We start from the raw sequence: 25147 nt of genomic DNA on the forward strand, positions 1-25147 counted from the left end.
TGAGCAATTTGACCCACATCGTCTCATCTGATCCTTCCAAATGTGTGAGTTAGGCTGGAGAGGGCTGAGTCTCCGCATTTCACGGAGGAAAAGGCCGAGAGGCTCAGAGTTGGTCCCCTTCCCAGGTTCACAAAACAAGTGAGTAGTCAGGTCCTGTGGGAAAGCCATGCACCCTAGCTTGGAAAGCCATACTCCCTCTACCAACCGCAGAAGCTCAAGCCTACCAGGCTTTGGAGACTTTTTTTTTCCTTTAATTTTAGTAGAATCAATATACTGTGCTATATTAGTTTCAAGTGTACAGTATATGCAACAACTCCACATCTCCCAGAGCTCATGAAGATAGGGCACTGTCTCCTCTCCCCCTCCTCCACTTCTCCTCTGGTAACCAGTTTGTGCTCTGTACTTAAGAGTCCAGGTTTTTTGTCTTTTTTTTTCATTTGCTCATTTGTATTGTCTCTTAATTACACATGGGGTGAAATCGTACAGTATTTGTCTTTCTCTGCCTGACTTATTTCACTCAGCATGAACAATTCTGGTACTGAGGAGATCTGAAGAGCCACGCCTCACTGGGAATTTCAGCACCCATCTCAGTAGACTGGCGCTCAACTGAAAAGCTGTGGGACCTCAAGTTCAAGAAGCTTTTCTCAGGTACAGGTAGGACCTTAGCAGTTCCAGGATAGGTTCAGGTCATGGTCCCAGTCAACACAAAAATTGTTGAGACTAACCTGACCTGGACAAGTAGGTGTGAGCCAGGGTCAGGCCATGTGGGCGGGGTCACACTGTGGCAAGAGGCTGAGTTCAGTCAGGTCCTCCATGGCTAAGAGTAATTCAGAGTTCTGGAAGACTGATCACCATTGAGTCCCAACGTCCAATCAGGGACTGACTGATAGAAGGCAGCTTCCAGTAATAATGGCATAGCCTAATGCTAATGAAATTCAAAAAATAATCTTGCTGGGTGCCTGGGTGGCTCAGTTGGTTAAGCAACTGTCTTCTGCTCATATCATGATCCTGGAGTCCCGGGATCGAGTCCCACATCAGGCTCCCAGCTCCACAGGGAGTCTGCTTCTCCCTCTGACCTTCTCCCCTCTCATGCTCTCTCTCACTGTCTCTCTCCCAAATAAATAAAATCTTAAAAAAATAATAATCTTGTCACTGGGAGAGAAAATGAAATAATTGACAAATCTGTAGTTTAATGAGAGGGACACCCACAAAAATATTAACAATGGTTGTCTCCAGTAGATGGGATTCAAAGGTTTTTGTCTTCTTTGGGTTTTCAGTGTTTTCAAATTTTCATAGGGAACAAGCACTACTTTTGTAATCAGAAAAGAAAAAAGTATAAAAGCATTTGAAAATACTTCTACTCTCCCATATCATTCTCTAGCCTAGCACGAAAGTCACTTTTTCATTTTTCTGTTCTCCTCTTTCTTAGTGCATCCCCAACTCAGACTGCCCCAGAGACTGGTTTGATAGCTGTTAATCAAGAAATGACATGAGTATTTAGATGGAAGCATAATCCTTCAACATCTGAGGGACCCACATAGAGGAGGGATTGAGCAGATACTGTGGAAGACACAAGAGCAAAGCCAAAGATGGAAGGAGCTGCCCAGACGGGTAGTGAACTCCCTGGAGACATGCCTCCCAGAACCTGCTCTAGGGCGGCCTAAGTGAGGCCAGGGGCTCTAGCCGAGAGTACAGCCCAGAACTCTCTGAAGAGCCCACGCAAGTCCTGTGCACTACAGCCTGTTCCCGAGGACCAGACACAGCAAGTCCAAGGTGGGATCCGGACATGCAAGTCTAGAGGAAGCTATCTCGGACTCCTGCAGGGCACCTGCCCATGCCTTCTCCAGTCTAGGACCAGTGGGCCAGGTCTCAATGAACACATACTGTTTGCATTCTCTGGAAAGGGTAGCAACTCAGCACCAGACTGTCCCAGGCAGAATAAAACTAACGGCTTCTCACAGGCAACCAGGTCAAGTGGGGGCGGGGGTGCCAAAAGGCAAGGACTGATCCTCGAAACCGGTGCCCCTGCCCCACAGAGGCACACTCTGCCCCTGACCGTGCCTCCCCACCTCTTGTCACTTGGCTACTCCCCCTGCTCCCTCTCCCTGCCCTCATTTCCTGTGGCCTGGGCGCCACGGTTCCCCCTCTTCCTTGCCCCCTCCCGTCAGACAAGACCAGATTAATAATCTACCCAAAGAGGACAGTGCACTCAGCCCCAGTAAAGGGACCCTTCCGCATCCCTCTCCCCAGCCCACCCCCAGAAGCAAGCACTCCTCCCTCCTGGGAAGTGGTACCAGCCACAGGGACCATCACCAACAGCAGACACCAGTCTGAGTTGCCATTCCAGGAAAGCCTCGTCAAGGCTTCGCCAAAGTCCTCACCACGAATTTAATTTTATTTATCAACACATTCAAGGGCAGCCCGGCTTGTATCTAGGTGCTCACACCTTCTTGGTGCACACTTTCCTATCACACTGGGTATGGCTCTAACTTTCTACATGTCCAAGCACGATGCTTTAGCTGTAATAAAGGCTGCCTCTCCCCTCTGCTCTTCAATAAGTGGAATTTCATTCCCTGAGGCTTAGAGAATGCTAAATGGTTAATAGCTTCCCATGAGCTTTGCTTCCTGTTAAGGGGCCTCCAATGATTTCATGCTAATTCAGGCCAAGTAAATTGTCACAATTAATGTCCATAAGCAGGAAACTCACTCTAAGTGTTCTTCAATTAGCTGCTCCTTAAGCCTGCTTTTGAAAAATCTTTGGAGGAAGAAAGACTTCTTTTACATGTAATCTGACCTGCAAAGTACTAGTCGGTCAGCTTATAAACTTGGGAACAGGTGATTACCCTGGAGACTGCCTGAAAACGTCACGACCACCAAGTCTCAGGGGCCAAGCCTTGGTGACTTCTGAATGCTGAACCCTGAGCTCAGGGCTCTGGGCACTCAGTGAAGGCTTGACAAATGGATGAATCCATCATGCCTGTGGTTGGTTGGCAGGCACTGGGCAAGGAGCCGCAGCATTAAGGAAAGAAGACAAACATGCAGGGATTGAAATAGCATTTCAAGACAGCAATACAAGGCCTATCACTGACAGGGCGAGATTGGCAGACAGATGAACAGTGCAGGCAACAAATGCTGAAAGCTCCGGGAGGGCTGAGATGCTGGAAGAAAGCCTGAAGAGCTGAGCCAGGGAGAGGAAGAGCACTTTGGGCAGAGGGAACAGCCAGTACGAAGACTCAGAGGTAAGACTTCATGGAACACTCATGGGGAAGAGTATTTGGCTCAGTTACCTTTTGAGCAGAGGGCACGAGACCCCTGCAAAATGAAAACGCATTATTTTCAGGGAATGCTTTTCCATTCTCTCTGCAGGGGCCTTAAACTATTTCTGTTGCCAGGTTAGAGCATTTAATCTCAATTTATTTTTACTTTGGTGGCTTAAATTGAACACATATTTTTCCATTCATTTTTTTTCTTCATTCCCCGTGTCTGGTCACAAGCTTTCTAACATGATGGCACTGTGCTTGGCCCTGAGATCCTGTTTGGGAAGTAGATTAAAGGCGGGACAACAGGACAGGGTATGACACACAGCAAAGAGACTCTCCATAAATGTTCCTACTCTTCGCATAAAGGATTATGTGTTTAGAGCCTATGTGTGTTTTGTTCTTTTTTTAGCGCTGTGCGTGACCTTACAATCCCAAGACTGTTCTCTGGCCACTGGTTCTGAAAGCGCTATGACTGATACTAGAAGCTTCAGCGTGGCCTTCACCGTATCATCAAATAAAACTTTTAAATAGCTGAGTTCCATAGTCAGTGATATCAAGGAGTTACTGTTAATTGTCAAGCATGATAATGGTACTGTGGTTGTTTTCTTAAGCCATCTTTTAGAGAGATAGAGAGAGAGGACATGAGATGATGTCTGGGATTGGCTTTAAAAAAAATCCACTGGAGGAGGGAGAATGTGTTGGGGCAGGGAGGGAATTAGACTGGCCATATAGTGCTGATTGATGAAGCTGGACTATGACTCCATGAGAGCTTATTATATGATATTTCCTACCTTTGCGTATGTTTGAAAACATCTATAATTTCTTGAAAATTCACAGAACCTGAAAGCTGAAAAAAATCTTAGCATCTTCCACTGAATTTCACAGTTGAAACTGGGGCCCGGAGTCGGGGAAGAGACTTACCCAAGGTCTCCCAGTGATGTGGGCATTAAACCAGACTCCTGGCCTCAGGCCTGGTTCCCCTCAGCACCCATTCTGTCACCACGATGAGGTGGCATCACCCAGCATTTCCCCCAGAATGTCTTTGTAGACCATCTTGTCCCCCCTCAGACGAGTCCACAGCCGTCACTGGCAGGATCGTGAGAAGTCATGAAACAGAGGCTTCCCTTTTATCTCTTAGCAGTTGCAAAGTGCAGCTGCCACATATTCACCTGGATGATTTATGTAAAACCACACGACAAATGCCATGGGAAACAGCCCAGGCCCCAAGGAACAAGAGTACCGATACAGTGTGTCACAGAAAGAGTACAACTTTCGAGCTGTTTACCACCTGCATGAGACAGTCAGTGGGGCTGTGACATGGTTATAATTACACAGGTTTGGCACCAAGCTGCCTGAATTTGAATCCTGTTTCCACCACCTCCCGGCTGTGCTAGCTTGGGCAAGTTACTTGATCTCTCTGTGCCTCTGTGTCCTCACCTGTCAGAGAGCAACAATACCATTACCTATTTAGACAGCGTTTTGAGGATTAAATTAGACAATGCATGGAACAGGCTGTGCAGTGTCCACACACAGTGGACATTTGGTGTCTAAAAACCTCACACAAGCTCCTTCGCCTTTATAAGCCTCGGTTTCTTCTTCTCTGAAGGGAGGGACGGTAAGAATTCCTGCCTCCTGGGGTTGTGATGAGGATTAAATGAGATAACGTATGTCGAGTGCCTGGCACAGAGAAGAGTTCAGTCAGTGTTTGTTTCCTTCCTTCTGTGATGGTCTTTGATGTTGCTAAGTCGCATGTCTGTCCTTCGTCCTTCGGAGAAGCACAATGTGGCCTGAGAGTGTTCCACAGGGCAGAAGTTTCCTGCAATTGCTCGGTCTGCCTCCCCCAGCTCAGAGGCCTTCTGGCTCGGAGATGGATCAACACCACGCCTCCCCATGGCCCAGGGGGCCTCTGTGGCGCTGGCAGATTCGGAGGGGCCATCTGTCCCCCAGTGGGCCTGCCTGTGCCTGCTGTGTCCCTCTTGAGCTTTGGGTTGGGACTGTGACCACGAGTTCCACTCTGTTTGGTTTAATAAGGAATCTCACTTTCCCAAAATAGGCAACAAGTGGAGACACGGCCTCTGTCACGCTGCCCCGCTGGGCGCTGACTCACTTTCCCCCCAACCTCACTTTCTTTTCCAAAAATCATGAACTGCCCTCTGCTGGGCTCGCCCTGGTCTCACAGGAGGGCAGACCTCCGTGGCAGATCCCTGCATGGCGCCCGCCTCCAGCACCTGCTCTCCTCCTTGCCTCCATCCTGTGGGCTCCCCTGATGCCCTCCTCTGTCTTCTTCAGGTTTTCCTGTCAAGATGGGATTCTCACCCTTGAGCCTGGTCACTCACATCCTGGGCAGTCCCCCCTACTTCACCTACCACCTTGGTGGTCGTGGCTCCCATATCCTTGGCACGGACCTCTCTCCCTCTGGGCTCTGTGTCAGCGAGGCTGCCCCCACCACCACAGCTCCCATCTGGCGGCTCTCCAGCCCCTTCTTCCCAGGGGGCCCAAAGCTGGTCCCCTTCCCCTCCACAGCATGCTGGTTTGCTTGGGGACACCACCTAATACTGGGAATGACCCCTGACTTCACCTGCTGCTCTCACAGCCAAACCACCACTAAGTACCACTAATCTCATCTCCTAAATCTGTCCTAGGTCTGTTTCCCTCCTTTCCATCCCTAAAGCATCTCTCTCACAGATCACTCCAAGACCTCCTAGCTCCTCCCCAGCCTTCCAAAGCCCTACCAGGTGATCTAGAGCCAGATCTGCCTCTCCCCTGCTCAACACTCCTCAGTATCTCTCCACCGCCGACTTCCCAAACACCAAGCTGGTGGCATGAGGGTTCCCCGAGAACTTGTATAAATGTCGATTCCTTGGCCCTACCCATGAAGATCAGACTGAATCCATCTGACGTGGCCCCTGGGAACCTGTGTTCTCTGCAAGCATCCCAGGGAATCTGATGCAAATCCGGGACTGAGAACCACCGACCTTAGGAGGCAGCCCACATGCCAAGAAACACCTACAGAATCAACTGATTTGGCTTATACCAACCTCTTCATCTTATCTCTAACTGCTCCGTACTTTATACCTGACCCTCCTGCCACACCGGGTAGTTTGGAGACCCTTCCCCACTCCTTCCCTGTCCTGCCCTCTATACTATGCTGGTTCTTTCTTCTGTCCTTCTGCGTGCACCCCAGGAGGCAGTATAGTGAGAGTGAGACTCTGGGGCCTCAGTGCCTGGATCCCCAGCCCAGCTCTACTGCCTATTGGCCATGTGACCTCTGGCAACTGACTCTCTTCCTTACCTTCCATTTCCTCTTCTGAAAACTCAGGCAAAACCCTACTCCTCTTAAGAGTTAAGAATTAAATGAGATAACGCACTGTAAACCCCGGGCTTGTGGTCAACACCCAATAAACTGTTGTTCTTATTATCAATGTAATGTCCTCTTCCTCACCCACACCTCTAAGTCCCTATCAGTGATCCTCTGGAGAGCAGGATTGTCTCTGATTGACCCCATGTGTCCTCAGCATCTAGAACAACGTAGTCGCGTGGGTACCCAGAAAATGGCAGCTGAATGAATGAGGCCTACAGCACCATCATTTCCATGAGAAAAAGTATATGCTCCATTAAAAGAAGTATCCTTCCCTATGAAGGCAGAATAAGGCTCAATTTTTAAAAGCATACCAGCTATAACATTTAAGATACTAAAAAGCAACCCCAAAATATCTTCCCAGTCTAAGCTGGTGAATAGAGCTGATTTTCATTCACTGAGGCACTTTTCCAGTTACCACTTGGTTCTATGATGGCTTGACAAATGTATGATCACAGGGTCCCCCAGATCCCTTTGGCTGCACCAGGGGAAAGAGCCCCTGCTGCTCACGGTAGGCAAGGCACTCGGCCCAGCTGCTCTTACCCCTCTGCTGGGCAGCTAATTCTCCCCTTCACCCGAGCACTCCTCGCCTGTGCTGGACTGAACTCCACACTAAGGATCACATCTGGCTTCCCATGTCCTGGGAAGGACCCAGACCCTCCTGTTTGGCTCCTCCCACATAAAACCTCGTCACCTGCCATGCAGCCTCCTCATGGCAGCCTGAGCCCAGTATGCGTCACCCTGACTCCTGCCTTTGCTCATGCAAAACCTTCTCTCCTTGTCTTATTCTTGATCTCTGCCCCAAGTACACAATCCCATTTCTTCCGTGAAGCCTTCCTGGATCACCTTGGCCCACGAGGAACTTCCCTCTTCCTACACTTACTGTCCTTATTACTCATTCAGCCTTGGATCCATTCAAACAATATTTACAGAACATCTATGTGCTAGGTATTCAGTATAGTGATGACTAGGAAAGAAATGGGCCTATTTTTCTAGGAGCTTCTACTCATATGGAACTGAGCCTGTTATATGTGACTATAATCAGTGTCTACACAGCACCTAGTGTCCCTTCCTGCAAGTGGGCACCTTGAGAACAGAATCCACAGGCAGGCTGGCTGGTGTCCCCCAAGGCCAACGCAGTGCCTTATTGATACCAAGGGTACAGCAAATACTACTTGATAACACGGTCCTCGGCATTGTCTGGTGTTATGGGGACTCAAGGGAGGGCTAGTCTCTCAGGTTGAGTGTGGCCACTACTACTCAGTCATCTCACAAGATTTAACTGTTGCCTGCTGGCCGCCTGTCTGCCACCTGCAGGCCGAGAGCAGGCTCTCCCCTCCAGCTCAGCACTTTCCCTCACCTGGAGTCACCAGCCCTATTCCACATAGTGACCAGAAGGCGCTTCTGTTCATCTTCCTCTTGGACAGGACTGCAAAGCAAACCAGATGGTCAGGGTGTTAGTAGGGCCAAGCTCCATGCTGGACCCCCAGAGTCCATCACAGTCGCAAAGTTTAGAAATAACTTAAACAACCATAAGGAGCTGGTTAAAGAAACTCCCAGCAGGGTGGGAGGTGAGCATTCACACACACAGAAGAGCTTACCTCACCTTGTTCAGGACAAAAGGGAGCTTACAGCACACTATTATAGAACAATCCCATTTTTGTAAACACCTGCATGCACGCACAGACATACACACCCACACAAATCAAAGACCCAAAAAGAAATAAGCCGAGGCAGGTAGGGCTCAAGGGGTTTTCTCTTTTCTTCTCTTTGCTGATCTACTTTTCTACAATAAACAAAATTGTTTGAAAAAAAAAAAGCATACTTAATTTTCAGTAACAGAATACCGAACGGCCATTCCTTCCCATCGGTCCCAGAGTTCAGGGAGGGGGGAACAAATAATAACAATACTACTATTACTTCTACTACTACTAATAATAATAAACAGCTAACCATGCATTACACAGTCTCATTCACAGGTTAGCTCTCCAAGGTCGGTACTCTCACCAGCCCGTTTTACAACTATGAAAGTTGAGGCCCCGGGGAGGGTAGCAAGTTTTACGAAGTGGAGGGATTCCTCCACTTGGAAAATTTCTTCTACCCAAAGAAAAGCCTTGGCCTGAGGCACGGTGGGAAAATGCCTACTTGTCAGGGGCTGCCAGCCTCAGGCTGGGCACTTTGGTTGTGAGAACCAGCCAAGTGACACCTTATCACCATGGACCTCGCAGCCGGGCCCGGAGCCAGCAATGCAAGGACACAAGGGACGGGAAAACACAGACATCCTTCAGAAGTCACTGTTTTTCTGCTCAGATCCACTTCTAGATTTGACAGACAGAGCTGTTTCCAGATAAACCCTCCTTCCCTCTCCCCTCGAGGGCCCCAGACTCTTACAAGAAGAAGTGCTCGCGGAAGACCGGCTCTCTGCAGTCTGGGATGGTCTGTGTCTTCTGGCAACGCAGTCGGTTATCTTCAGGGATCAAAGAAATCTTGAATTGGAGAAAAGTAAGCATGAGAAGAGGGCTCATGGCCTCCGACACACCGGAGCCCAGCAGCTGACTCTGCCCACCTCCCAGGGGAAAGGCTTCCCGGGTGTCCTTCAAACTGGCCTCTGCGGAGGAGGACAGGGTACCATCCTCAGTCAGAGGCCAGGAGACAAACAGAAGCTGCTGCCGAGGCACTAGAGTCAGAGGAGGGGACAGGGAGCCAAGAAAGGTCCCCGCAGCGGGTGACACCACCAAGGTAACCACAGGCTTGGCCATAGATGGGGTATACTTCAGCCATCTCCGGTCTTCCTCTCAGCACTGGCCTCTCTCCTGAGTTCCCCGCAGCTACTCAGTGCTCCCTTCCCCAGAGACTCTAGGTCAGCCTCCCCTAAGGCCCCAAATCCATGTTCTCGCCCTCCAGCTGCTCCTGCCCTGCTCCTGACCAAGTCCTCACCGACAGGGACCTCTGACCAGCCTGGGGGCTTTGGGAGAGAAGAGAGGGATACATCCCAGCTGCCACACTCTGGGAGGTGCCTGGCCTTCGGCTCTGGCTGGAAGTAGGCCCTCCGCCCTGTGGGGCCTCTGTCTTCACAGCAAGGGCCCCACTCATTTGGATCTTCTAGGCCTCAGAGACACCTCTTCCCCTCCACCACCCAGACCAGGCCATCTTGCTTCTGGTTTTGCCAGGGAGAGGAGTGAGAATAGTGCTTTTCATGAGAGGGCTTGGGATTATCTGTGGATTTCTGTCACACACACATTCACGATGCTCACTCATGGGGATGACCGAGCTCACCCATAAGAGTCCAGCTCTTGGGGCACCTGGGTGGCTCAGTGGGTTGAGGCCTCTGCCTTCAGCTCAGGTCCTGGGATCAAGCCCCGCATCGGGCTCTCTGCTCAGCAGGGAGCCTGCTTCTCCCCACCCCTGCCTGCCCCTCTGCCTACTTGTGATCCCTAGCTGTCAAAGAAATAAAATAAAATCTTAAAAAAAAAAAAAAAGAGTCCAGCTCTTGTAGGAAGCCATAGGGACCAAGCTGGGCTAAGGGCCTATTCTAGCTCAGTGCCTCATCACTGGACCTAGTTAATGCCTAAGGACCAAATAAAGAGGCGGTCCCTGCCACCTCAAATGGCCCCAGGCCCACTGATGTGCTGAGACCTTGGGACACAGTCTAGTGACATGGCTCCCCACTACCCCCCCAACCCACCCAAACACACACCTCCCCCAGCTCATCAAATACCTTTACGTAGGGATCACAGATGCCAGGGTCTCTGCTCATCAGGCCTTTTCCTTCTATAACTAAAGAGAGAATGAAAATGTTGGGGTAGGTGGCTAGGTGGGAAGGATTATCACTAGCCCCTAATGTGTGTGACAGCCATTGGTTATTAACCCCCTCTGGTCCAGTCCATCCCCACCATTTTCCACATGCAGGCAGCACTCTCGCTGAGACAATGCAGGATCCCTTCGATTCCTTGAATCTTACAGCTGAAAGAGAACATCAAATTTATCAAGTTGAACCCCTCGTTTAAAAGGAAAGATGAGACTATCAGGGGACCCAGAAATAGTGAGAAACCCACCCAAAGTCATAGAGCAATCAGAGCAATAGGAATGCCAGAGCTGGGTTTGGATCCCTATCTCCTGACTCCCAGTCCAGTGCTCCTTCCTCCACACAAGACTGGAGAACTCATCCTGCACCGTCCGCCGCGCTGGGGCTGCTGGACAGTATAGCGCGGCAGGCAAAAGTCCAGGTCCAGAGACGGGCCCCAGGCCCCGGGCCTGCAGACCAGCACCAGCGCCAGCTCCACTGCTGACTAGATGGGAGAGCTGGAGCAAGCGGCTTTGTCTCTCTGCCGCTGAATTCGCTGGTTTTCAGTGGAGGAGTGATCATAATGGGTTCGGGGTCACGACATCCACTCCACATGGTAGGTCTGCTGCGTAAAGGCAATAATGTGTCTAAAGTGCTTAGCAGAGGGCCTGGCAAGCAAGTAACTGCTCAAAGGACGTTTGCTAGGGAAAAAAATAATAATAAATAAAGGCAAGGGACAGGTGGCGGTAAGGCACAGGCCTGATCCTGAACGTAAGCCCCACCCGTTTGCCTGAGGTCTGCAGAAACCGGGCAGCCCCTTGGCTCTTTTTTTTTACTGTTCAGTGTGGATGGAGCCCTAGGGTTAGGCTTGGACGGGGCTCCCGTAGTCTGAGGCATGAAGCCTGAGAAGCCAAAGGAGAGAGAGAACAGGCTGGAAGGGATGAAGAGCCCCAAGACTGGGGTGAAGCCAAAGCAAACTGTGCAGGACAAATGAAGTGGTGGAGGCCAAGATGCGTTTTACAAAATCTGTTTGCACAGCTGGAGTCCGGCTCTGGCCCACAAAGAACCCCCCTCTGCTGGTCCTTGGGAACGTCACCCGGGGCCCCCCCAAGGCCAGGACCGGAGGACCCTAGGCGCCTGCTGGTCTACGCTGCCTGGTGTCCTAGCTACCGTTCCTGTGTGCATCCTTCCTCCCAAGGGCGTGGTCACAGGGAGGGGGGCAGGCTCCAGACCTGAGGAAACCCTGGGTCTCCCTGCCCCGCCCCCTCCTGACCCCGTGCAGGTGCAGCAGACATGGCTGCTGTCCCATTGCACTCCCGGGACAGCCCAGAGAGACGCCATGTAGTCAGGGCCGTGAGAAGGACACAGAGGAGGAAACAACATACTCAGGTAGGTCACGGGGGTGACTCCTGGAGGGGAAAAGGTGAAGCAAAATGAGCCTTCCTTCCTGAATCTTAATGATGATTAAGGCAGGCATGTTTCTTACAAAATCAGAGGGAAGGAGAGTTATTTTTCAAAAGGAATTCAAAAAGAAGGCAGGCGATCCCAGGCACAAGAGACCTTGGGAGCAGAGGCTCAGAGGCATGGCAAGCATGATGCCCTCAAGGGGGTACAGGTAACTGGCCAGAAAAGGGGGTGCAGGGAGACATTAACAGCAAGAGCCACACAGGCTAGAGAGATAGGCAGGGCCTGCTGGGATAAACAGAAGAGTCCAGGCAGCAAAGGCCATGGCAGAAGTTCAGGAACTACGTGTGTGCTGGGTGGAAGGACAAACAAATGATTAATGGACAGGTAAAGTGTAAGATCCTCTGGGTGGCACATAGGACCTTCATCACCCAGATACTCACTGTGGAGCAGCAGAACCCGGTCCTGGGCGTCAATCGACAGCTTCAGCTGACCTAAGGAGACAACAGAAGCAACTTCACTCCATCTCCTCGTTGGGGGAAAGACAGGGTAGCAGTGACAGGGCTGCTCTTTTGTTCATGTGAAGTGATTCAGAGATCCAGACACACTCTGGGTTGGAAGAGAGCTCAGAAGCCACCTAGTGCAGCCTCTTCACAACATCAGGAGTCCTTTCTGCAGTACCTCCCACAGTGGTTCTCTATTCTGGGCTTGCACCCCTCTGGTGATGGGGAGGTCACTACTTTACAGGGCAGCACAGGTTAATGCCGCAGAGCTCTCTCTGTTGGACAGCTGCAAAAGTTGTTGTATCTACATCAAGACGAGCCCAGGCTGGAGGGTTAAGGATCCTGGGCCTTATTCAGAAGTCCATGGGAGTCAAGGGGTCAAGGGGGAGGACAGGGAAAGCCCACCATTGTGACAGACAGCTAGCTGTATTCTGGAAAGGCAATAACAACACAAGGACAAGGAACAAATGATCGGAGGAAAAGCAAAAAAAAAAAAGAGAGAGAGAGAGATCAGGGCAGAGAGATCCTTCAAAGTCAATGCTACCAGCCTCCACCATTGCACAGGATCCTAATCTCCCTAAAGAAAAGCTAGCATAGAACCATGCTACCTGATGGTCCGAGAACCTCCAGCATCAGAAGCATCTGGATGAGAGCTAGAAATGCAGAATCGCAGGCCCCCATCCCAGGCATGCTGAATCAGAATCTGCAATTTAACTAGCTCCCCAGGGAGGAAGTAAAAGTTGAGGAGCCCCAGACTAGAGCATGCTGGAGGGCCTTTGAGTGTGTTTATAAGCTTGGAAAAGGCCTTCTGAGCAAGACACAAAATGCAGGGGCACCAAGGGAAAAGATAGACAACTCTAACTCCTTACAATTTTTAAATGTCTACTACAATTAAAGATATCATAAACAAGGTTATGAGATAACACAATACAAAAATAGACAAAGGTCATAAACTGCAAATTCAGAGAAGACAAAACAGCCAATAAATGTACGAGGCGATGCTCGACCTCACAGAGACCTGGAACATGCAAATTAGCCATAAAATACCATTTTCTATCAATATGCTTGGCAGATTGTTTAAAGATCATGTTGGGGCCCCTGGCTCGCTCAGTGACTCTCGATCTTAGGTTTGGAAGTTTGAGCCCCACCTTGGGTTTAGCAATTACTTAAAAATAAAATCTTTAGGGGTGCCTGGGGGGCTCAGTCAGTGGGGGGTCTGACTCTCGATCACAGCTCAGATCTTGATCTCTAGGGCCATTGAGTTCAGGCTCTGTGTTGGGTTCCACACCACTTAAAAAACAATAATAATAAAATAAAATCTTTTTAAAAAAGAGACGGATAATGTCAAATGTTGGTTAAAAATGTAAGAAAACAGGTACTCTCATACCCTGTGGGAGGAAGTGCAACAAAGGGAAATTTATGATAGCAGTATCTATCAGAATTCAATTGTGCATGTCCTTCAACCCAGCAATTCTACTTCGACGTAACTATCACAGACAAAAATCCACACACCTGAGCTCAAGGCTGGAGCTCCAGCACTGTTTAAAACAAGGACAAATTGGAAACACCTGAAAAGTCTGTTAATATGAAAATGGTAAATAAGCCATCACTAGCTGTGCTTGGAATGGTAGGGGCTATTACAAAAAAAAAAAAAAATAATAATAATAATAATAATAATGGGGATGCCTGGGTGGCTCAGTTGGTTAAGCGACTGCCTTTGGCTCAGGTCATGATCCTGGAGTCCCGGGATCGAGTCCTGAATTGGGCTCCCTGCTTGGCAGGGAGTCTGCTTCTCCCTCTGACTCTCCCCCTTCTAATGCTCTTTCTCTCTCTCTCTCAAATAAATAAATAAAATCTTTTTTAAAAATAATAATTTTTTTTGGAAAAAAAAAGTAAAAAAAATAATAATAATAATAATTTTTTTAAAATGGGGGAATTCTGTATGTCCTGGCAGGGGGAACGCTGTGATAAGTTTTTAAGAGAAACAAGAAAATTGCAGAACAATACAGATGACATATATTTCTATGTGTGTGTGTGTGTGTGTGTGTGTGTGTGTGCATGTTCTAAAAGGGTACCAAATGAAAAACAGGGATCGTGTCCAGAACTGGAGGAAGGGAAGTCAAGAGGAATTTTATTCTATCACTTGTTGTTTCAACAATACAAATTATATGAACTATAGCATTTCTATAATTAAAAATAAGAGGGGGGCGCCTGGGTGGCTCAGTGGGTTAAAGCCTCTGCCTTCGGCTCAGGTCATGATCTCAGGGTCCTGGGATCAAGTCCCGCATCAGGCTCTCTGCTCCGCAGGGAGCCTGCTTCCTCCTCTCTCTCTGCCTGCCTCTATGCCTAGTTGTGATTTCTCTCTGTCAAATAAATAAAATATTTTAAAAAATAATAATAGGAGGAGGCATGCCTGGGTGTCTCCGTCAGCTAAGCATCCAACTCTAGATTTTGGCTCAGGTCACGATCCTGTCATGAGATGGAACCCTGAGTCTGGCTCCGTGCTCAGTGGGGAGTCTACTTGAAATTCTCTCTCTCTCTCTCCCTCTGCCCCTCCCCTCTGCTCTCACTTTATTTATTGATAAATAAAATATTTTAAAAATACAAATTAAATTAAAAATATGAAAAGGAAATGAAAAAAGAAGGGAAGAGGGGAGAAGAGAGGAGGAAGGGAGGGAGGGGTCCTTCATAACAGAAGGACCAGGGCTGGAAAGCAGGTGAAGAACAAAGAGTTGGTTTTTCCCCGGCTTTTCTAATTTTTTCAAAGACAACATAAAAACAAAACAAAACATCAAGCCATCCTCACAGATGCCCAGTGGCCCTTCAGCAAGGACAGAAGAGAGAAGGATCATACTCCTCTTCCTCAATGACATGCTCAAAATTTTTCCTCACTCCAGTGGACTCTTTCTGGAACCTTAAGAAACCACTGGACTCAATCCACCTGGTGGACAAATACTGGGGAGACAAGGAGGATAGGGCAGGGCCTCCCAGCCTGCAGCAACCCCACACAGCAACCAGAAAGCCCTTGCATCCATGACAACCCTGTCTTATAGTCATCTGCCTCTGCTTGATTACCTCTAGTGACGGCGAGCTCACTTTCTGTAATGGGAGCCCTTTTTCTTTTGCAATAACCCTGATTGTTCAATACTCCATCTTATATTGAACCAGAAGTGGCCTCTCAATAGCTTTTATTGCCCAGACATGGTTCTGCTCTCAGTCTCCGGGCTCTCTTCTTCCACCACTCCTCATGGCACAGTGAGACATCCCCTCATCATCCCAACTATTTATCTCTGGACATGCCCCCATGAAACTGGGACTGTGGCTGGGGCTTGTGCATTGCTGCTGGCTGGAGGAAGGCCAGACAGGGGTCAGAGAACAGAAAGGAAGGAAATTCTGAGCAGCTCACCAACCCCTGGGACTTGGAAACCACTTGCTCGTCACACTTTGGGGGTATTTAAACTGCAAACCTAGTCAATCCAGACTCCAGCAAACTCTTGTCCAGCTCTTCATCCATCAGAAATTCCTGCTGTTCTGCTGCCCAGAACACAGATCTCAGAACCCCGGAGGCCTGTTCCAGTTCCAGCCCTGACTACTGTCTTCGCTGTCAGAGGCACCTTGTTCCCCAGCTGCCAGGTGGAGCTAATAACAGGGGCTACTGCACTCACCAAGTTGTGTTTAGATCAGATAATGCTGGAGGGTGAGAAGGTCCTTGCATGAAAGGCACCAAGAGAATCCGTAGCATTATAAGCTCAAGATCTGAACAATTACCACTTTGGGGCCCTCTAGACCTGAAAAATCTACAAAAAATGTGCTGGACCCAGTGTGGGGTAGGAGAAGGCTTTGAAACAGACAAAAATGACCAGCATTCACAGATCTCATCTCATGAACCCAAAGGCAACTGTGTTTAATCCCAAACATCTTTTCTGAAACTATTACCAGTGCAAAGGCAGGTTTGGCCCAAACATATCTGGCTTTCCGAAGCTGTGGGAGCCAGTGAGTTGCATGGTACCATCACCTACCCAATGGACTGTTCACAGAAATCAGGATGGACAGGGCAATACAAATCAAAACCACAGTGAGATACCACCTCACACCAGTCAGAATGGCTCAAATCAACAAGTCAGGAAACGAAAGATGCTGGTGAGGATGCAGAGAAAGGGGAACCCTCCTACACTGTTGGTGGGAATGCAAGCTGGTGCAGCCACTCTGGAAAATAGCATGGAGGTTCCTCAAAAAGTTGAAAATAGAGCTACCCTATGACCCAGCGATTGCACTACTGGGTATTTACTCCAAAGATACAAATATAGTGATCCAAAGGGACACCGGAACCCCAAAGTTTATAGCAGCAATGTCCACAATAGCCAAACTATGGAAAGAGCCCAGGTGTCTATCGATAGACGACTGGATAAAGAAGATGTGGTGTGTATATAGACATATGTAAATATACATACATACATACATAGTACGGAATATTACTCAGTCATCAAAAAAGAGATGAAATCTTGCTATTTGTAACGATGTGGATGGAACTTGAGGGTATTGGGCTAAACAAAATAAGTCAATCAGAGAAAGACAATTATCATATGATCTCACTGATATGCGGAATTTAAGAAACAAAACAGAGGATCATAGGGAAAAAATAAGACAAAACTAGAGAGGGAGACAAACCATAAGAGACTCTTGGTCATAGGAAACAAACTGAGGGTTGCTGGAAGGGAGGGAGGTGGAGGGATGGGGTGCCTGGGTGATGGACATTAAGGAGGGCACATGATGTAATGAGCACTGGGTTATATAAAACCGATGAATCACAGACCTATACCTCTGAAACCAATAATACATTATATGTTAATTTAAAAAAAAAAAGAAAGAAAGAAATCAGGATGGAGACATCTCCCAGCACAAATGGTCACTAGTTCCACTTGACAAACATTAGCCAGGCACCTGCAGGGGGCCAAGTCAGAAGGACAGATCTGAATGCCCGGGTGCCCAATGGCAGGGAACTGGCAGCCCAGTGACCAGGGCAGGAGCATAAGCAAGGCTCAAAAGTGGAGCTGAAGCCCAGGATGGGCCTGGAGCAAAGAATGACTCCGAAATCAGAGGAGTCTGCCTAGCTCCCCTTGCAGGACTTCTGGGGGAGAGCCAGAGAAACCAAGCCCCGCAGACCAGATTCAGGCCCCACCGGCAAGGGATACACCCTCCCCCAGCCGGTCCATGGGCCCACAGAGAAGGGCAAAAAGAAGAATGTGTCCCCACCCCCCACCACCTTTGACCACTGCCTCCCCCTTAGCCCATCCCATCCAATGAATGCTTCTCCAGGGCCCTGAAGTCACCTTATCTCACCTCCTCAATTGGAAGGCAGAACAGTCATGCCCAGATATGGAAGGAGACTTGTCCTGGGCCCAGAGTGACATGGGTAAGACAAACCAGAATGAGAGACCAGAATGCTGGCCTCAACTCCAGAACTCTGGCCTATGCTCTGAGCTGGTCTTCCAGAGCCATTAATATGCACCACTGCATTTGCCAATGCCACCCTGGGCTTCAGGAGCCCAGAGAGCCATCATCAGGCACAGGACCATGGCCACAGCTTTGCTTTGGAAGCCAGGAGGAAACCAAAAAGAGGGCAGGTTCGAAGAAATGTCCCCAAGACACTGCTGGCACAGGACCTAGGGGGATTCAGACTCCCTGGGACCTGCAGAAAAAAAGGGCATGGAAGCCGGCTAAAGAAATTCAATCTGGCAGACGGTACTCCGTGGAGGGCCACGGGAAGATGAACTCAGATTCTCAGGACACAGCCAGGGAGAGACACACTCAGAACACGAAGCAAGAAGATGAGGGCTGCCCACCAGAGCTGACCTCAGGGGTCAGCAGAAGCGTGTCCTAGAGGGAGCTCACGGCACCCTGGGGTGTGCAGGGAATACATCTCTGAGGGACTTGCCTGGCTGGCAGGAAGGAGCAGTCATCCCAAAACACAGTTCACCTCAAAGGCAATTCCCCATTTAGGAGCTGTCATGTGTTGAAAGCCACAGGAAGGGGGAGGATGCCAGGACAAATGTACAAAGGAGGTTGGATCTCTGCAGAGCCTGGCTGGCCACCAGCACTCGCAGATTTGCCCTGCATTTGTGGGGACGAGTCTGTACCTCAAAGCTGTGTGTGCAGGAGAGCGGGAGGGAGACAACCAGCTGCTAAGCACCCCTCTCTCTGGGATCCTGGGCCACCTGACCCACAGGGCAGCCTGACTGAGGCTCCAAGAGGGGTATACCTGTTTACCAATTTCGCTTTCTCCCCTCTAAAGGACAAATGGCAGGCTGCAGGGGTCTTCCAAGTGTTTGTTCTTTTGAAGAGGGAGAATCTCGAGCTCCCTTTGGAGAAACAGCCTGGCTTAGGCTGATGCCTGCTGGCGGGAGGAGGCCTACAGAGCCCCGGGTGGTGGAGGGGGCTGAGTGGTGAGATGGAGACGATGGCAGGTCAGTGTGACTCTTCTCTTCTGACTCTCCACTTCCTTTGTAACCTGATATTAACGGGGCCTCCCAAGCTGATTTTCCTTCAGGAATACGTTGCTCTCGCCAGCATACGTCGGCTAAACTCTTGGCAGCAGAGACCCTGAGCTAAAACCAGCCAGCAAAACCATTCCCCAATTCCTGACTCACAGGGGAGATACTAAATGTTTGGGTTTTTTAAGCCAATAGGTATTGGGGTACTTTGTTATAAAGCAATAGATAATTAATACACCCCCATATTGCCTCCACAGCCGGGGGACATAAACCTGATCTCAATTCTGGGACAATTTTTCAATTTTTAAAATTGTTAAGAAAATACGGTTCTAAGATAAATATGACTAAGGGAACAAAAGGCCCTCCATTTGTGAGGTCCCTGATTGTTCTCCCTAAAGAATTTTGATAGATTCAAACCAGACTTATTACCAATTCAACTATAAAATCTGGAATTGCCCCACATTAACCCACCGACGGCCCAGCACGTTCATGAACATGCTTCACCCGCAGAGCAAATGGTTTTCTTTTACACACATTCGTGTGTCCGATACCACAATATATAGAAAATTCACATTCTTCTTTCCTTTCACAATCTCCCTTTAGATTTTATTATAATGATTGTAATTCCAAAATTGTCAGTTTCACCACATTTTATATTTTATATGTTATATTTATATTTTATATTTACTTATGTCATATTACAGACTTTTTCTCCATAGTTACGTATGTTATAATGATGAGCACCTATGATATCCTTACCGATGGCTTGAAGCCACACCACGAAGTCAGTGATTTATTTTCATCATGTCTTATAGGGTGTTATTTTTTTCACTATCAAAGTTTTCCAGCAGAACAAGTCTAATACGGAAAACACAAGGGCGGAAGCCAGAAGGAACCATTAGCAAAGCACGGGTTTTGGAGTCAGTAAGACCTGGCTTGGATCCTGGGTCCACCACCAATGGTGCTGAATCACTGCACCTCTGTCTCTTCGTCTATGCAATGGAAAGAAGAAGAATCATACCGTTCGGGGTGGGGGGGGGCGGCTCTTGTAAAACTGAGCTCTAACGTACATGGAGAGCCTGGCAAATAGTAGGCACTCCCACTGACAGGACAAAAAGAAGGATGGAAGGAAGTAAAAGGGAAAGAAGGATGGAAGGGTTGAAGGAAAGGAGAGGAGATGAAGAGAGTAAAAAAATGACTCAGAAAAATTAGAAAACATGCATAGGGGACTTCTATTTCTGAGATGACAGACCCACTGAGGAAATCTAGAAGAGTTGGGAAAAATATTTAAAAGCAGCTTCGTGGGGAGCCTGGGTGGTCTAGTCGGTTAAGCGTCTGCCTTTAGCTCAGGTCATGATTCCAGGGTCCTTGGATCGAGTCCTGAATTGGGCTCCTTGCTCAGCGGGGAGCCTGCTTCCCCCTCTGCCTGCCGCTCCCTCTGCTTATGCTCTCTCTCTGACAAATAAATAAATAAAATTTAAAAGTTTAAAAAATAATGTTTAAAAGCAGCTTCGTGGAGATACAACAAGACAGAGAGGAACTACAGAGCAGGCTCTCGGGGCACAGAGGTTCATGGAATGAAGTTTAATGTTTTCCTGAGCTAATTCTCTCCTTGGGGTGTTTTCAAATTCCAGAGAGATGACGGAGAAGCTGAGAGGCTGAGCAGAGTTTCTGTCTGCCTCACAGAGCAAGAGGAACAGGAGTTGGAGACCAGGGCCTGTCAAGAGTGGGGTCCTTCTGAGCCCTGACCTTTTGGATCGGAACCCCAAAGGGTTGTTCCTCAGGAATATGTGAGCCACAATGAAATGCAGTTCCTCAAGGGCCTGCAGCTTAACCTCAAATAATCCAAATCCCTAACATTAAGATTATTCCAGAACACTAGTGACTTCAAGCACCTAACAGAAGCAAATATCTTTTTTTTAAATAAATTTTGAAGATTTTACTCATCTATCTGACAGAAAGAAAGAGAGAGAGCATAAGCAGGCATGAGCCAAAGACAGACAGACACTCAACCAGCTGAGCCACCCAGGCTCCTGAAGCAAATATCTTTTTTTTTTTTTTTAAGATTTTATTTATTTATTTGACAGACAGAGATCACAAGTAGGCAGAGGGGCAGGCAGAGAGAGAGGGAGAAGCAGGCTCCCTGCTGAGCAGAGAGCCGGATGCGGGGTTCGATCCCAGGACCCTGGGATCATGACCTGAGCTGAAGGCAGAGGCTTTAACCCACTGAGCCACCCAGGTGCCCCAGCAAATATCTTTCTAAAGGAAGACATCATCCTAGGTCTGCACCAACAAACAGAACAACAACTCTGTTCATGGCATTTGTAAGGGACATAGTACACCCAAAACATAAAGAAACAGAAAGATTGACAGAAATAAGATGGAAAAAGATACACCAGGCAATTCATTGTTAATCAAAAGAAGGCTGGGTGGCTATGTTAACGTCAGGAAAAGTAGACTTTCTCTCCACTAGAAATAAAGAGAAGGCTTAATAATAGTAAAAGTTTCAATTCACTACTAAGATAACAGTTGTAAATTTGTATGCTCTAGCACATAAAAATATATAAAAGAAAGACAACTCTAATGACAAAAAGACAAATGCACAACCACAGGAGGAAATTTAACACAACTGTCTTGGTAACTGATAGTACAGATGGGGGAAGGCGGAATCAGCAAGGATGTAGAGCATTTGGACAACATAATTAGCAAACTTGACCAAAATCTGACACATACCAAGAACACTACACCCAACCACTGCAGACCTTTTCAAGGACACACATAACATTTATAAAAACTGACTGTATCCTGGGCCATCAAAGGAGGGAAAGGATGCAGAGTATATCCACTGACCAAAATACAAAACAAAGAATAAACACATTACCAGAAAATCCCCACTGTTGGGGAATTGGGAAACATGCTTCCAAATCATCTAAAGACTTGAGAAAGTAGGATTATGAAAATTAGAAACTATTTCAAACTGAATGATAAAGAAAAAATCTGCATGTTGAACATGAGGTCTCTGGATATTGGCCATCTTGACTGCCCGTCCCCTACCCTGTGAAAGTCACACAGATATTTGCTTTGTGATGAGTCACTCAGCTGCACGTCATCTGGGGGGACACTTTTCTGTTGGTATGTTACATTTCAAAAAAAAAAGGTTTTTTAAAAAATAGAGCAGAATTGGAAAAGACAACAAAAGGACTCTCGATAGGCCAGAAACTGAGAATTTCTGAATGCTCCCAAGCAAACAGACCCCCAGATGGCAGGAAAGCCAATGAATGCTGAGGACCCCGACCAGCAAAGCATGAGCCCCAGAGAAGTTGTTGGAGGGGCTTCCTGGCCAAGCCCAGGGCCTGGCCCAGGCTCTGAGCAGCACAGCCAGCCAGGGGCAGCTGGCGGGGCTGGTCACAGTCTCCGGTTCAGGGCCTCGCTCACTGCTCTCCGACTTGCCAAGCAGCAGGCTGGCATCTGTTCTACAGAAAATACACTTGTCATCTCTGGAGGAGCTGGGTTCTAGGCCCAGTTTACATTCTCCCCTCTCCTGGAGCCAGAACACCTCCTTAGAAGGCAGCGTGTCGCCAACTAATAATGTTACTTGAACGTGTCTCTTGCTGGGGGACAAGGCGATGTACCCATATGCTTGCGGGCATGCGCGCAGATACACACACGCATGCACACTCACACACACACACACACAATACATAAACCTCAACAGTACTCTCCCTGGAAGGAAAACAATTTTGTCTCTTTAGAATTCCAGAGATCCCGGAAATTTAGTTCCCTTTAAATGTTTGAGCTTGGGGTAAACCACCAGCTAGGCAGGACTTTCATCTGGTTCTACCAGGGCAATGCCCACTCCTGAAGGCCAGGGGCTACCTGCCATCCTGGGGAAAGGCCAGAGAACCAGAGTAAACTCAGCAAAGACCTTCATGTTAAGGGAGTTCACACTGGCTGCTGAAGCTGCCTAAATTCATAGCTTCCAAACCAGGCTAATCACCAAAATACTTCTGTGGCTTCTTATAATTATAGATTCTCAGACTCCAGGCTAGACTTATCAAGATCCTAGGAATCTATGGTTTTGTTTTTTTTTTAAAGATTGATTTATTTATTTACTTTGAGGGAAAGAGAGAAAAAGAGAGCTGGGAGGAAGGGGTAGAGGGAGAGAGAGTTTTTTTTTTTTTGTTTTGTTTTGTTTTTTTAAGATTTTATTCATTTATTTGATAGAGAGAGAGAGCATGAGAGGAGAGAGGTCAGCGGGAGCAGCAGACTCCTTGCCAAGCAGGGAGCCTGATGCGGGACCCGATCCCTGGACTTAAGGATCATGACCTGAGCAGAAGGCAGTTGCTTAACCAACTGAGTCACCCAGGCACCCCGGGAGAAGGAGTCTTAAGCAGACTCCATGCTGAGCAAAGAGCCCCACACAGGGCTCGATCTCCCAACTCTGAGATGACGACCTGAGCTGAAACCAAGAGTCGGATGCCTAACAGACTCCAGGCACCCCAGGAATCTGTGTTTTCAATGGACTTGCCAGGTGCTTCTGCCAAGTGACCAAGTCTGGTAACCACTGATACGAATCTTCATTCATGAGCAGACAAGCAAAGACCACTCCATGTATGAAAAAAATCAGCAGCTCAAAGAGAGGCAGCATTTGTCAAGGAAATAGGATTTAAGCAGGAAACAGGGCAGAACTTTCCAGTGTCATCTGCGTCCTCGCTCAGAGAGTTCTGAAAGGAGACTCTAAGAGCAGGAGGCTCCCCACCCCACCAGGTTCCTGCCTGTCTGCTGCACACTCAGGTCACAGTCACTGGTTCAAGAAACGACCTTCCCAGATAACCATCCGACCCACCCCTGAGGCCACGGTGGGGCCAAGGATCCAGTCCCTGCTGGTCTGGACACTCCCAACTTCCCAGATCTTGCAGGATGATTAATTCAATAGAGAATATGGAGTGATGTTAGGAAGCAGTCACAGTATACCAGTAAGGAAAAGTAATGAGTTCTAAAACTGTACAAATAATATGGTCTTGATTCTTTTCAAATTGTTAACGCACCCCTACACACACACACACACACACACACACACACACACACACAGAGAGAGAGAGAGAGAGAGAGAGAGAGAGAGAGAAGTAAGTCTGGAAGGATATAAACTGTTAACTGATGACTATCTTTTCTAGGAGTCAGAGAACAGGTGATTTTTCACTTTCTTCTTTTCACTAAGTTTTCAACAATGAAGCCATCTTTCAGTGATAATAAGGAGGAAAAAACAATGAACTATATTTTTACTTTTTTTCAAAAAAGATTTTATTTATTCATTTGAGAGAGTGAGCAAGTGAGCATGCAAGAGAGAATAAGCAGAAGAGGGAAAGGGAGAAGCAGACCCCCCCGCTGAGCAGGGAGCGGAAGTGGGGCTGGATCCCAGGACCCCAGGACCATGACCTGAGCTGAAGGCAGACGCTTCACCAACTAAGCGACCCAGGTGCCCCGATATTTTTACTTTAAAATCAGGACATAGCTAAGGTAATAGAACCTCAAAGCTCTTGACACTCTTTCCCGACCACCCCAGCCCCACCAATTTAGGTCACCCCAGAAACCTCCTTGGTCTGGTTGGCTCCCACATCCCAGTGGGGTTAACGGGAACTGCACGCAAGGGCCGGGGAGATTAAAGGACATAAAACACTTGACATAAGGCATGGCACATGGTAAATGCTCAACAAACGGCCGCGGCTTCATTCCTCCCACTGTGGCGCTCCACCCACTAGACCAGTGACTTCCAGGATGCCACACCATAGGCCACTGCTGGGGGCGAAGCCACTGCTTTTCTACCACTCCCTGTGCTCCTAGAGAAAAAGGGAGTTTGTGCAGAACCAAGTGTGCTGATAGAGGTAAGCTTGAGAGCAGAAGAGCCAGAACCCCAGGGAGGGCCTAACTCCTGGGCTGTTCTGTCAGTGAAATCTGGGCAAAGTCCTGCGTGTTGCAGTAAGGACCCCAACCTCTACAAAGAAAATGGCATACAAATTTAAGGGGGGGAAAAAAAAGCAGTACTGGACAAATCCTCTCAGAAGGCTTGAGCTTAGGTAGCAACTCTGGCCCTGGCTCCCCGGGATCTGGATCTCCAGTCTCCACGGAGGAACTATTACCCGCTCTCCACAGGGAGTGGCAGAACCAGGGAGGACACACACAGCCGTGAAGGCGGCGGCCATCTCTGACAGGGCTTTCAGCCTTATCATGGCTTCTTGGGAGGCTGGACTTGCCCAGACCGTTAGGGCAGCTGCTGCCCGGCTGCTCTTTGGGGGCACTGAGGTGAGCTAGCAAGGGGTTTGGGAGCAGGGGCCTACTGACCATTTCTT

At 48.4% G+C, this 25147-nt stretch overlaps 1 protein-coding gene across 4 annotated transcripts in view; it reads right to left on the bottom strand.

The window, feature by feature from the left end:
• The window catches only part of RGS3 (regulator of G protein signaling 3), a 129997-nt gene that overhangs the window by 90624 nt on the left and 14226 nt on the right, over nt 1–25147 (bottom strand). For all 4 annotated transcript variants that reach the window (XM_046021748.1, XM_046021749.1, XM_046021750.1 and 1 more), the window contains 4 exons: nt 12250–12300; nt 10337–10395; nt 9010–9104; nt 7979–8047 (listed from right to left, as the gene is read on the bottom strand). In XM_046021748.1, coding sequence (XP_045877704.1) covers nt 7979–8047; nt 9010–9104; nt 10337–10395; nt 12250–12300 — 274 coding nt within the window. Of the gene's footprint in view, nt 1–7978; nt 8048–9009; nt 9105–10336; nt 10396–12249; nt 12301–25147 lie in introns of those variants that run through there.

The sequence above is a fragment of the Meles meles genome, chromosome 11 (assembly GCF_922984935.1).
Source record: "Meles meles chromosome 11, mMelMel3.1 paternal haplotype, whole genome shotgun sequence".
Classification (NCBI taxonomy): domain Eukaryota; kingdom Metazoa; phylum Chordata; class Mammalia; order Carnivora; family Mustelidae; genus Meles; species Meles meles.